The 11,810-nt window shown below is 37.7% G+C and overlaps 1 protein-coding gene, 2 long non-coding RNA genes and 1 pseudogene across 3 annotated transcripts; 2 read left to right on the top strand and 2 right to left on the bottom strand.

Moving 5' to 3' along the window:
- Positions 1-381: 381 nt before the first annotated feature.
- Positions 382-3,579, top strand: LOC137719393 (cytokinin hydroxylase-like). The gene is made up of 4 exons (XM_068458434.1): positions 382-653; positions 786-1,015; positions 1,310-1,918; positions 3,002-3,579. The coding sequence occupies exons 1-4, from the start codon at positions 386-388 to the stop codon at positions 3,428-3,430; spliced, it is 1,536 nt and encodes a 511-aa protein (XP_068314535.1). The 5' UTR covers positions 382-385; the 3' UTR covers positions 3,431-3,579.
- Positions 3,580-4,267: 688 nt separating this feature from the next.
- LOC137721104 (cytokinin hydroxylase-like) lies at positions 4,268-7,329 on the top strand (annotated as a pseudogene).
- Positions 7,330-7,519: 190 nt separating this feature from the next.
- Positions 7,520-8,334, bottom strand: LOC137719390 (uncharacterized). The gene is made up of 2 exons (XR_011066391.1): positions 8,159-8,334; positions 7,520-7,836 (listed from the first exon to the last, which is right to left on the bottom strand). It is a non-coding gene; the product is annotated as an uncharacterized lncRNA (long non-coding RNA).
- Positions 8,335-9,185: 851 nt separating this feature from the next.
- LOC137719543 (uncharacterized) lies at positions 9,186-10,792 on the bottom strand. The gene is made up of 3 exons (XR_011066406.1): positions 10,636-10,792; positions 9,518-9,853; positions 9,186-9,332 (listed from the first exon to the last, which is right to left on the bottom strand). It is a non-coding gene; the product is annotated as an uncharacterized lncRNA (long non-coding RNA).
- Between the last annotated feature and the right edge of the window lie 1,018 nt (positions 10,793-11,810).

Here is an 11,810-nt window from a genome sequence, read left to right as displayed (position 1 = left end):
CAAAAGTAAAGATTTAACTAAAATGTATATACCGAGACAATATTCTCATCAACTGTCCTAACTCACAACTGAAAAGTTATAACCATTTGGTTGCTCGCATAGAGGTGGAATGGGAATGAAGGAACTAGCTAGGAAAACCTTCACATCTATTCAAAGGAAGGTAAGGCCCGGCCCTTAAAAAAGCCACGTCATGAAAGTTTTGTAGGTCATGGTCAAAACTTCCTGGTCCAAATTAAACTCAATCAGCATATCCCCTCTCCTCCTATAAATACTCCCTCCATTCTCTTCTGATACTCACAAACATACAAGCCTAGCTAATTACTACAACAACGTTTTCAGAGACATACACACACAGAGAGAGATAGAGAGAGAGAGGGAGAGAGATATGGAGACCATTGTTCTAGGTTTTGTCATCGCCATCGTCATGGCACTTCTGTATGTTTTCTGCAGATTAATATTTTCCTTCTGGGTTTTTCCAGTTCTTGCGTCCAGGAAGCTCAAGAGAAATGGGTTGAACGGTCCATCTCCAAGTTTTCCGTTCGGAAATCTGAGTGAGATGAAAAAGAAGATCATCAATGTTCAAAGTTCAAATATCTCCCATGACATACACTCAACTCTTTTTCCTTTTTTTACTCGCTGGCAAAACTCTTTCGGTAAGTAAACTCACACGTTTAAGTGCCCGTTTGAAAACCATCTCAGAAAACTTTTGCACGTTCAAATATTCATGTCAATAAGTGATAAATGTTTGTATAAAATGATTGATTTGTGTTTGTGTACATTTGCAGGAAAGATGTTCGTTTATTGGTTGGGGACGGAGCCATTTTTGTACATAGCAGATCCAGAGCTACTGAAAAAACTGTCTACGGAGGTGACAGCAAAGAACTGGGGGAAGCCTGCGGTGTTCCGACGCGATAGATCCCCGATGTTTGGTAATGGCCTACTCATGTCCGAAGGCGATGACTGGGTCCGTCACCGCCATGTTATCACTCCTGCTTTTAACCCAACAAACTTGAAGGTATATAGACCTCTCTCTCTCTCTCTCTCTCTCTCTCTCTCTCTCTCTATATATATATATATATCAAAGACATAATGTATTAGATAGAGTACTGTACTTAATGCTTTACCCATTTCTACTTTCGGTTTGTTTATGTGTAATTTATAAACAAACCAGAAATGGGTAAAGCATTATATTCCACAAAATGAATATAAAACCTTAAGTAGTGAAGCATTTGTTCTTCTAGTGCTTTGGCTTTTAACATTTTTTTTATCAAACCCACTAAATTATATGCCATATCCAATCAATGTACAGGCAATGGCGAGCGTAATGGTGGAGACCACCAACAAAATGCTAGACAACTGGGTGACTCTCATAGATTCCGGAACTCAAGAAATCGACGTCGAGAGAGAAATCATAACAACCGCCGGAGAAATCATCGCCAAGACCAGCTTTGGCATCAGCCACCAAAGTGGCCGCCCAGTGTTTGAAAAACTAAGGGCCTTGCAAATGACACTCTTCAAAACGGTTCGTTTTGTGGGAGTTCCTTTCGGAAAAATGTTGCACCCTAAGAAAACCCTAGAGGCCAGAAAACTTGGGCAAGAAATTAACCAATTGTTCTTGTCACTCATTGACGAAAGGCGAAAATCCATCAGAGGGTCGACGCCGCAGCACGACCTGCTTGGCTTGTTGCTTAAACAGAGTGAACAAGGAGGCTTCACAAAGTCCTTAACCACACAAGAACTAGTGGATGAGTGCAAGACATTTTTCTTTGGAGGTCATGAGACAACTGCATTGGCAATCACATGGACAATGTTGCTTCTGGCCACCCACCAGGATTGGCAACATCAGTTGAGAGAGGAGATTAGGGAAGTGTTCGGAGATAAAGGAATTGATGTGAACATGCTTTCTGGACTAAAGAAGGTAAAACCTTTTTCTTTCTGTCTTTTTGTTTTGTCCGATAAGATGCGCTTATTCAAACACCAAAAGATAGTACAGTAACACATAAAGATTTATTCATAACTCAAACATGGACATCATAAACAGAAAAAGCTTCTCCAATAAAAAGCATACCCCTGAACACTGTCACGACGCGTAAATAAAAAAATAGGAGTTTTAACAAAACACTTCTGGTACTATTCAATTTTAACGAAAAACCACATTTTTACCTTTCTCTGATACTATTCACTACACCTTTATTTGTCATTTTTCATTAAAACTAAAGTTTTTTTAAAAATTTTTCTTTAGTTTTCCTTAAAAAAAAAAGTCTAAGTTACTCTCTTTTTTTCTCTTTCTATTTGTCAAACATTTGTCTCATCATTTTATATCATGCATGCATGCGTTGTTATAAACTTATATATATGTGGTGCATCAGAATTTCTATAAAGATAAAGTCTAACCCTAATAATTCTATAAATATAGAATCAATGATGGTCTCCATGTAAGTCGTTAACTATCTAATCGAGTTACTTAATGGCTTGTTAATCAACTTGATTAGATAATTACTTGGTCGTCAAGCTGTGGGTACTTGTTAATTAAATAACTAAAGAAAAAAGAGGCTTCCAGATTCGGTTTTTCCAAATATGCAACTCTGAAACCCTGAAACAAAGAAAGAAAAGAATAAAAGGTCAGACCTATTTGGTCAAATTGTCAGCGGTCAAACAACAGAGCGATACATTTGACCACAGTCCACGCTTTTGGCACGTGGGAAGGGTGCTCATGACATTCCCATTTGCATTCTGTTTGGGAGAGATTAACATGTCACTGTCACGTATAATAACTAATGAAAATAGCTTGAAAGTTTTGAGTTTTAATCAAAATAACAAACATGTGTAGTAAGTGAATAGTATCAAGAATGATTTTTTAGAGTAAAAATGTCATTTTCGTTAAAAGTGAACAGTACCGAAAATGTTTCGTTAAAACTCTTTTTTTTTTGCACATGTAGATGTTTGAGTATATTAATATTGATCAGAGAACTAATTGGTTGTGATTAATTTAATCATGCAGATGGGATGGGTGATGAATGAAGTTTTCCGACTGTACCCTTCGGCACCAAATGCACAAAGGCAAGCCAAAGCCGACATTCAAGTGAGCAATGACTTGTCCATTCCTAGGGGAACCAATATGTGGATTGACATCGTCGGCATGCACCACGACCCGGCCCTGTGGGGCGAGGACGTCAACGAGTTCAAGCCGGAGAGGTTCAAGGACGACATTCACGGTGGGTGCAAGCACAAGATGGGGTACTTGCCTTTTGGGTTTGGAGGGAGAATGTGCATTGGTAGAAACTTGACGTTCTTGGAGTATAAGATAGTTCTAACCCTAATTCTAACTAGGTTTTCTTTTAACGTCTCTCCCACTTATTGCCACTCCCCTTCTATTGTGCTCTCTCTGAGGCCTTCCGATGGCCTGCCGCTAGTACTTCAGCCCCTCTAAGCACTTGGGCCCTACGATCTTATCACGTGTTCATCAGTCATTTCTTAAAAGTTTCTCCTTTTGCCTTAGAGTCATTCAATTAATTTTTTATTCATTAATAAATCCTTTCAAGTGGCATCTCATTGTAAGCCATATTGAATATTTGGAAATTAGCGGCTTTGTTATACTGAATAAAAAGTAAAAGAAACAAATATCATGACAATTAAATGATTACGACCAAACCGGTCTTTAATTTGAAGTCCCAAGGGGATGAGTGTTTTAGGACCCGTTTTTTATTTCACTACGAAGACAAAAGACAAGGTATAATCATAAGCATTACGTATTGAAACTTATTGGAGCGTATTTAGACAATATTCGACATTCATGGGATCAAATAAGTAGGCATTTGGGACATTTTGGAATTTAAGCAAAAAACACATCTATATGCTACTAGACCACTAAGAATGAATACTCAAAAGATCAAAGCTTACTGGATGTTAAAAGTACATAGCTTTTTCTTTCGGAGTGTATTTGGATTGTTTTCGGCATTTATGGGATCAAATGAGCGTCGTGTGCTATATTTTGGAACTTAAGCAAATAAACACATATAATATGCTATTAGACTTTTGAGAATGACCACTCAAAAGATGAAAAGCTTATTGGGTGTCAAAAGTACATAATTTTTCCTTTTGTAGTATATTGGGACTGTTTTCAGTATTCATGAGATCAAACAAGCGTGCTTTTGACATACTTTGGAAGTTAAAGAAACAAACACATCTAATATGCTACTAGACCACTAAGAATGAGTACTCAGAAGATCGAAAACTTCAGGAGAGCAACATATTGATATTCTTACTCATGGAGTATCTAGTAAAGTGTTTCAGGACTAACTTATCAGGTTGGGCAAGTTCTATCTATGCACCAACTTGAGGGGGAATGTTGACTTTATATTCTAGGATTCCTATATTTTGTAGGTTTAGGATTTGTAATTAATTGTGATCTTTAGGATTTAGTTTTCCTATCTTTTGTAGATTACCGTCCTTGTATTGTATATTAACTTCCTTGTATTGTACATTCCTTTCCTTACACTGTAGATTCCCTTCCTTTCTTGTATTGTAGATTACCTTCCTTGTAATTAATTGTAATTTTTAGGATTTACTTTCCTAGTAAAATAAGGCGTGTGTGCCTGTATAGTATATAGTATATATTATAAACTTACTAGCATATGGGCACAAATAAAGTGTGTGAGAAATTTTTTTTATTTTGTTTTTGAAATAGAAGGAGAGAGGAAGAGAGTGATAGAGAATGTGGGAGTGGGAAGTTTTTATTTTTTATTTTTTTTATTTTTATTTTTTTAATTAGAGATATGTTAGAATTGTACATGTACATGAGGCTTTGAAAAAAAAACAGCAAAATTTGGTTGTGTGAAATTACATTTCTGCCTCATATTTCTTATTCATGTTCTGTTTTAATTAGAGAGTTAAACTGGTAGTTTTATAAAATTTTGGTTGACAATGAGTGTTTTATTATTTAGTAGAGATTAGTAGAGATAAGTTGGATAAACTAACGAGACATACAGAGAGAGAGATACGGAGATCATTCTTCTAGTTTTCGTCATCGCCATCGTCATGGCACTTCTGTATATTTTCTGCAGATTAATATTTTCTTTCTGGGTTTTTCCAATTCTTGCGTACAGGAAGCTCAAGAAAAATGGGTTGGATGGTCCCTCTCCAAGGTTTCCATTCGGAAATCTAAGTGAGATGAAAAAGAAGATCATCATCAATGTTCAAAGTTCAAATATCTCCCATGACATACACTCAACTCTTTTTCCTTTTTTTACTCGATGGAAAAACTCTTTCGGTAAGTAAACTCACACGTTTAAGTGCCCGTTTGATAACCATCTCAAAACACATTTGCATGCCCATATATTTATGTCAATAAATGATAAATGTTTATATAAAATGATTGATTTGTGTTTGTGTATATTTACAGGAAAGACGTTCGTTTGTTGGTTGGGGACTGAGCCATTTTTGTACATAGCAGATCCAGAGCTACTGAAAAACTGTCTGCGGAGGTGACAGCAAAGAACTGGGGGAAGCAAGGGGTGTTCCGATGCGATAGAGCCCCGATGTTCGGTAATGGCCTAGTCATGTCCGAAGGGGAAGACTGGGTTCGTCACCGCCATGTTATCACTCCTGCTTTTAACACAACAAACTTGAAGGTATATATACACTCTCGCTCTTTCTATATATATGCATATCAAACACATAGTATATCATATACAATACTTGATATTATGCTTTGCCCTTTTTCCAGTTTATTGACATAAACAAACCGGAAATGGGCAAGCATTATACTCCACAAACATAATATAAAACCTTAGTTAGTGAAGTAGCATTTATTCTTCTACTGCTTTTGACTGTTAACATACTTTTTATGAAACCCACCAAATTATATTCCATGTTCAATCAATGTTATACAGGCAATGGCGAGCTTAATCGTGGAGACCACCAACAAAATGCTAGACAATTGGAAAGATTCCGGTGCTCAAGAAATCGATGTCGAGAGAGAAATCACGGCTACCGCAGGGAGACCTCATCGCCAAGACCAGCTTTGGCATCAGCTACCAAAGTGGCCGCCTAGTGTTCGAAAAACTAAGAACCTTGCAAATGACACTCTTCAAAACGAGCCCTCTTGTGGGAGTTCCTTTCCGAAAAATGATGCACCCTAAGGAAACCCTAGAGGCCAGAAAACTTGGGCAAGAAATCAACCAATTGTTCTTGTCAATCATTGACAAAAGGCGAAAATCCATCAAAGGGTCGACGCCGCAGCGTGACCTGCTTGGCTTGTTGCTTAAGGAGAGTGAACAAGGCCTCACAACACAAGAACTTGTGGATGAGTGCAAGACATTTTTCCTTGGAGGTCTTGAGACAAAGGCATTGGCAATCACATGGACAATGTTGCTTCTGGCCACCCACCAGGATTGGCAACATCAGTTGAGAGAAGAGATTAGGGAAGTGGTCGGAGCTAAAGAAATTGATGTGGACATGCTTTCTGGACTTAAGAAGGTAAAACTTTCCTCTGCCCCATTTGGTGGGCTCAATGAGATAAGTTGTGATCAATTAAAATGGAATTGAGTCTAATCCGTTGTTGTTGTGTCACAATGTGAGATAGATGTGACTAGACATGATGAGTTGTGAATTCACAATAGAATGGATTATCTAACTTATCCTTATACATAGGTTACAAGTCATGTCTTACAAGTTTCTACCCATCTAATCCTATCCCTAGGCCAATCCCATCCAGCCCACCAAACGGGCCGTTTTTGTCCTTTTATTTTCTCCGGTAAGATGCGTTTATTCAAACACCATAATTGATTGTGCTTAATTTAATGATGCAGATGGGATGGGTGATGAATGAAGCCTTACGACTATACCGTTCATCACAAAATGCACGAAGGCAAGCCAAAGCCGACATTCATGTGAGCGACGACCTGCCATTCCGAGTGGTACCAACATGTGGATTGACATCGTCGGCATGCACCACGACCCGGCCCTTTGGGGCGAGGACGTCAACGAGTTCAAGCCGGAGAGGTTCAAGGACGACATCCACGGTGGGTGCAAGCACAAGATGGGGTACTTGCCCTTTGGGTTTGAAGGGAGGATGTGCATTGGTCGAAACTTAACTTTCATGGAGTACAAGATAGTTCTAACCCGCACAAGATGGGGTACTTGCCCTTTGGGTTTGGAGGGAGGATGTGCATTGGTCGAAACTTAACTTTCTTGGAGTACAAGATAGTTCTAACCCTAATTCTAACTACGTTTTCTTTTACCATCTCTCCAACTTATAGCCACTTGCCTTCCATTGAGCTCACTCTGAGGCCTTTCTATGGCCTGCCTCTAGCACTCCAGCCCCTCTAGGCACTTGGGTTCTACGATCTTATCACTTCTAATCCTTATTGGAAATTAGCAGCATTGATCTCTTGAATAAAAAGCAAAAGAAACAAATACACATATAGTTCAACTTGCAAAGGATTTTTGTAGTCCGTCCTTCCGTGTTAAGTTTTATTTCACTTCAAAGACAGAAGACGAGTATAATCACAAGCACTACAGATAGAAGAGAATGTGAGGAACAATCATTTAAACGTCATACAGACTATTCTTTAAGTAGTCGAAAAACTAGCTCAATCAGTCACAGGGTCTAGCACATTTTAGTGTGATATTACTATTCGCATTTATTTGATCTCTGAGAATTGAAATGGAGTAACTCTAAAAAAGAGGTAAACTTGGTGGAAAGCGGACATGCATCCATTGCCTCTCGTGTGCCGCCAAATGTTGCCAGCCAATCTCATCGAGCAAGGAAATCTTCAGGTCGTAGAACTTCTTCTTGGGAGGCTCCCCATCATTTTGAATTACGTCATTCAGAAACTGCACTCGTAAATATGATCAGTTAGATAAACTGTTCCTCTTTGACAATATTTCCAGGGAAATACAAACCTTGAAACCACAAATGACTAGAGGACCAGATTGTATGTTTCTAGAGCGCTTTGAATTCTTTTCGGGTTTATTGGCTTGGAACTTATTATATTAATGTGTTTATTGAGCTGACATACAAGTAGAATTACTCAAGCAGTTCAATCAAAAAACCTACCAGAAAGTGCAAATGATACTGATCCTATGAGATTATACATGGTTTTAGGTGAGACGCAGTGTGCTATTCCAAAGGTTAAGATGGGAAAGAGAAAAATACCTTCAGTTCTGTTCCAAGCCTTCCAGAACGTTTCTCACGTAGTACTGAGAGAGTTCCGTTTTTGGAGGACTTCACTTCAACCCATTTTTGAAGTTCTTGAAAGTTGCTTTCAAACAAATCTGAGCCTGGTTTGGAAAGATCTTCAATCTTCTCTCCCCGTTCTGCACCTTCAGCCTCTGCCGGCTTATCACTCTGCAACAATAATCGGTAAGCTTGTACTCCCCTTAATTGTTAGAGATACATAAATGAAAATTTAGGCGATAAATTTAAACATAAAAGGAAAAAAAGACGGTATAGTGAGTTTTTGCTCAGCATTCATAGGTATGGAGAAATGATCTCAGATTAAAAATTACGTATATTCATACCCGCATGGCATTCGTAAAAGCTTATCTACAAAAAATGGGAGGAAAAAAAAGTTCCTCACAATTTTAAAGTTCAACAATTCACATGCAAGTAAAACCCGAAAGGTCTACTGAAGAAGCTGAAACCAATGACAAAGGCAAGCCTTACGACTATACCCTTTCGGTCATTTAAAAGCACACCAATCCTAATACATGAAACTGTATTTGGACATGATTATACAGGTAGTGACATCTAGTAACACTAAAAAAGAGAATGTGAGAAACGATCATTTAAACGTCATACACTAAAGAAGAGAAGGTCTGTTTCCATATGAAATAGAAGAAACAGAAGCAACCTGTAGTTCACACATATTTTGCCCATGCAGTTAAGACGGCAAAATATATGTCTTGCAAGCTACGCATCTATTTTAGCAGCTAACAAAACACGAAAAAAGCGTTGTTCGAGCAAGTAAGTTGTCAAACACAGATGTTGAAACAAAAAAACATGCAACATGCCCTGCAGCACTCCATCACAGAGAGTGTGGTTGTTCGCTTTTTCTGAGATCGGACATCCTCCACACTATAGCAAAAAACATAAATAATAATGTAATAAAGGTTGCCATCATGGATGTTCTGCAGGCATGCGTGCTAAAAATAAATTGTAATTTACCTATCTTTGTTTTTTTTTTTTTTTTTTTGCCTGAGTTTTTGTCTTGAGGGCGGCAATCAGAACTCTGTCGGCAGGTTTGATTTTGGGGAAAACCAGATTGTGGAATTCTCCAGCAATTCTGGCAGAATTGGTTGTGCCTATTTACTCGCTGCAAGGTTTTTTGCTGTGAATGAAGGTAAAAGTGATAAGGATAGAGATAAATGTGATAGTTACAGAAAATAGTGCGAAAGAGTGGTAAAAAAAGATTGGCCGACAGTTTTTGATGACCGCGCAAACATTTACCCAAGAGAAACAAGTATGGTTAATAAGATTGACACATGAGAGCATTTATCGGAAGGGAAAGTTTACATGTTAGATTTGTCTGCTTGATCAAGGAACAATGCTCTATTTGAAGTCTTGGCGGCTGCAATTGGTCGGGGTTGTTGAGCCAGTGGTTGGGAAAGGAGTGGGCATTTGTGGTTTGATTGAGCCAATCACTGGGTTTGATTTCCAAAAGAGAGTTGAAATGTTTTTGACTCACCGACCAAATTTTTAAGAATTGGCGGCACCACAAAAGGATCCTCATATCCGTCTTGTATCACCAAAGTGTGGCAAGAAACACGAAGTATCTTTTCGACATGCCTTCCTATCATGAGGAAGTTGTGCTGATTCGTGTTGACTTCCACAATAAGATTGATTTTGAACCTGTGCAAGAGGAGGATATTCTTGTGTTAGACAACCATCATTGCTAATACCAATCTTGTGAGCAATCTAGAAAATGCATTAGAACCAACGTAATGAAGGGTATGCACGAATAACATCGACAAAAAGACACACAAATAATTTAGATCCATATCACCCAACATTAATAGACTGCAAAATAAACAGTGTTTATTTGAAAGTTTTAGCTAACGAAATCTACAACAACAAAGTATACAGTCTTTGTTCCCCAGTTTTATAAAACAAAAGCAGAAATGGAAACGATACTTTCCAAACTCTGCAAGATAAACTCTACACTCGCAAGGGTCAAACAGCAGCCAAAATATAATGGGGATGGAGACCAACCCAAAGTTATCTGTATGCATGCATTTAGATTACGAACAAAGATTAATTCAGGCACAAGAGTGATTGCAAAAGTATATACTGGCTGGATAAGCGTATGTGCCTGTGTGTATACATCAAAGTGAATTCAAGATGTCGCAGATTGAGCCATCAAGTATAAAGATATACCAAAAGACATTGTTCGGCATAGCAAAATTAACAATTCATAAACATAAAAATGGTAGTTTCATGTGTAAAGTCGTTCTATAAAATTCAAAGACATATGTAACGGTAATTTTTGTTACACGTTCAACCTTGTTGTTGCATAAAATATCATAGGTATAAAAACATTATTATGTATGAATTTTATAACCATCAGAAATTAAAAAATGAGTTAGCAACTTAATATAACCGGTAGATGAAAAATAGATGCAAAAGAACATTACCATGGTTCGGGTAATTTGTTCATCAAACCATGTTCGTTGCACTCAAACGATGCAGACGTCTTATTTACAACTTTGGCTGGATGGACAGGACTTGTACCACCAATCCCTGGCCAAATCGAATCCAACAACAGTCGCTTGGCATGCGAAACTTGTATTCTGTTATCGAATCACAAGTTTTCAAATGATCAAACATATATAACTGTCACTTCGCAAACATGGAGTACAAACGAATAGAGAAACAAACCAAGAAGTAGCCAAGCAAGATGCACCACAATTAAAAAAAAAAAAAAAAAAAAAAAAAAAAAAAAAAAAAAAAAAGAGGTAATTTTTGTTAACAGGTCGGTGATGAGAGACTAACCCTGTGTAACACAGGATCAAGTAAAAACAATTCGTCTATCATTTATGACTCAGAATTAGCACTGATGGCACGCCCCGTATATGGCAAGTTTACAAAGTCTGCACAAACATGAGTAAAGTTCAACGAAGACTTTACTTTAACCATACAAAAAGGACTACGTTTGAAATTTTACCAAGCTATTAAACTCCTAACTACAATTTTTTAGCAACTAAACAAGATATGCGCTCCTGGACTTTAGTATAAAATGTATATGATAACGACCAACTTAAACTTATTTTGAGGACAGAGGTACATGAATTCTTTCGTTCTTCATCAAAATGAAACAATGACCAGCACAAGAAAATCAATCACAATATCATGAAATGATGAGTATAGTTCAATTAGAAATGTCCTTACCATATCTTCAATAGTCTGGGAATCAATTATTTAACAGATATCCTATTGATTCCAAATCCACCAATGTTCACTAGTTGAATTGCTTAAGGACCCTATGAAGAGTAAGCACGAATATTTTTTATGTTCTAACAAAAATGGATTTTGAAAGATACAGATAATCATCAACATCGATCATATTAACCACACGACGAAAAAGCAAATAGAACAAAAGATCAGATGAAGATACTGTCTCTTAATCTTTCCTAGCTAGGTATGTGGAGCTTTCCATTTTTGTTTACTTGATGGGATTGCTGAAAAATGTCCCCAAACTTTCACTTCTGCTTCTCACATCAGTAAGTACTGATGGAACACCGCAGCAACATTATGGTCCGATCCCAGACAATAAAGTGGTCACCACGGACAATGCATGTGGTGGTTGTAA

Source organism: Pyrus communis, chromosome 16, assembly GCF_963583255.1.
Source record: "Pyrus communis chromosome 16, drPyrComm1.1, whole genome shotgun sequence".
In the NCBI taxonomy this organism is placed as follows: Eukaryota; Viridiplantae; Streptophyta; class Magnoliopsida; order Rosales; family Rosaceae; genus Pyrus; species Pyrus communis.
Note: the sequence above shows the minus strand (reverse complement) of the source record. Positions and strands in the feature narration are given on the sequence as shown.

Excerpts from the sequence above, each read along its gene's own strand:
- LOC137719393 (XM_068458434.1), top strand. The coding sequence starts at position 386 with ATGGAGACCATTGTTCTAGGTTTTGTCATCGCCATCGTCATGGCACTT. Across the intron at positions 654-785 it reads TCGCTGGCAAAACTCTTTCG|GAAAGATGTTCGTTTATTGG; the intron begins GTAAGTAAACTC and ends GTACATTTGCAG. Across the intron at positions 1,919-3,001 it reads TGCTTTCTGGACTAAAGAAG|ATGGGATGGGTGATGAATGA; the intron begins GTAAAACCTTTT and ends TTAATCATGCAG.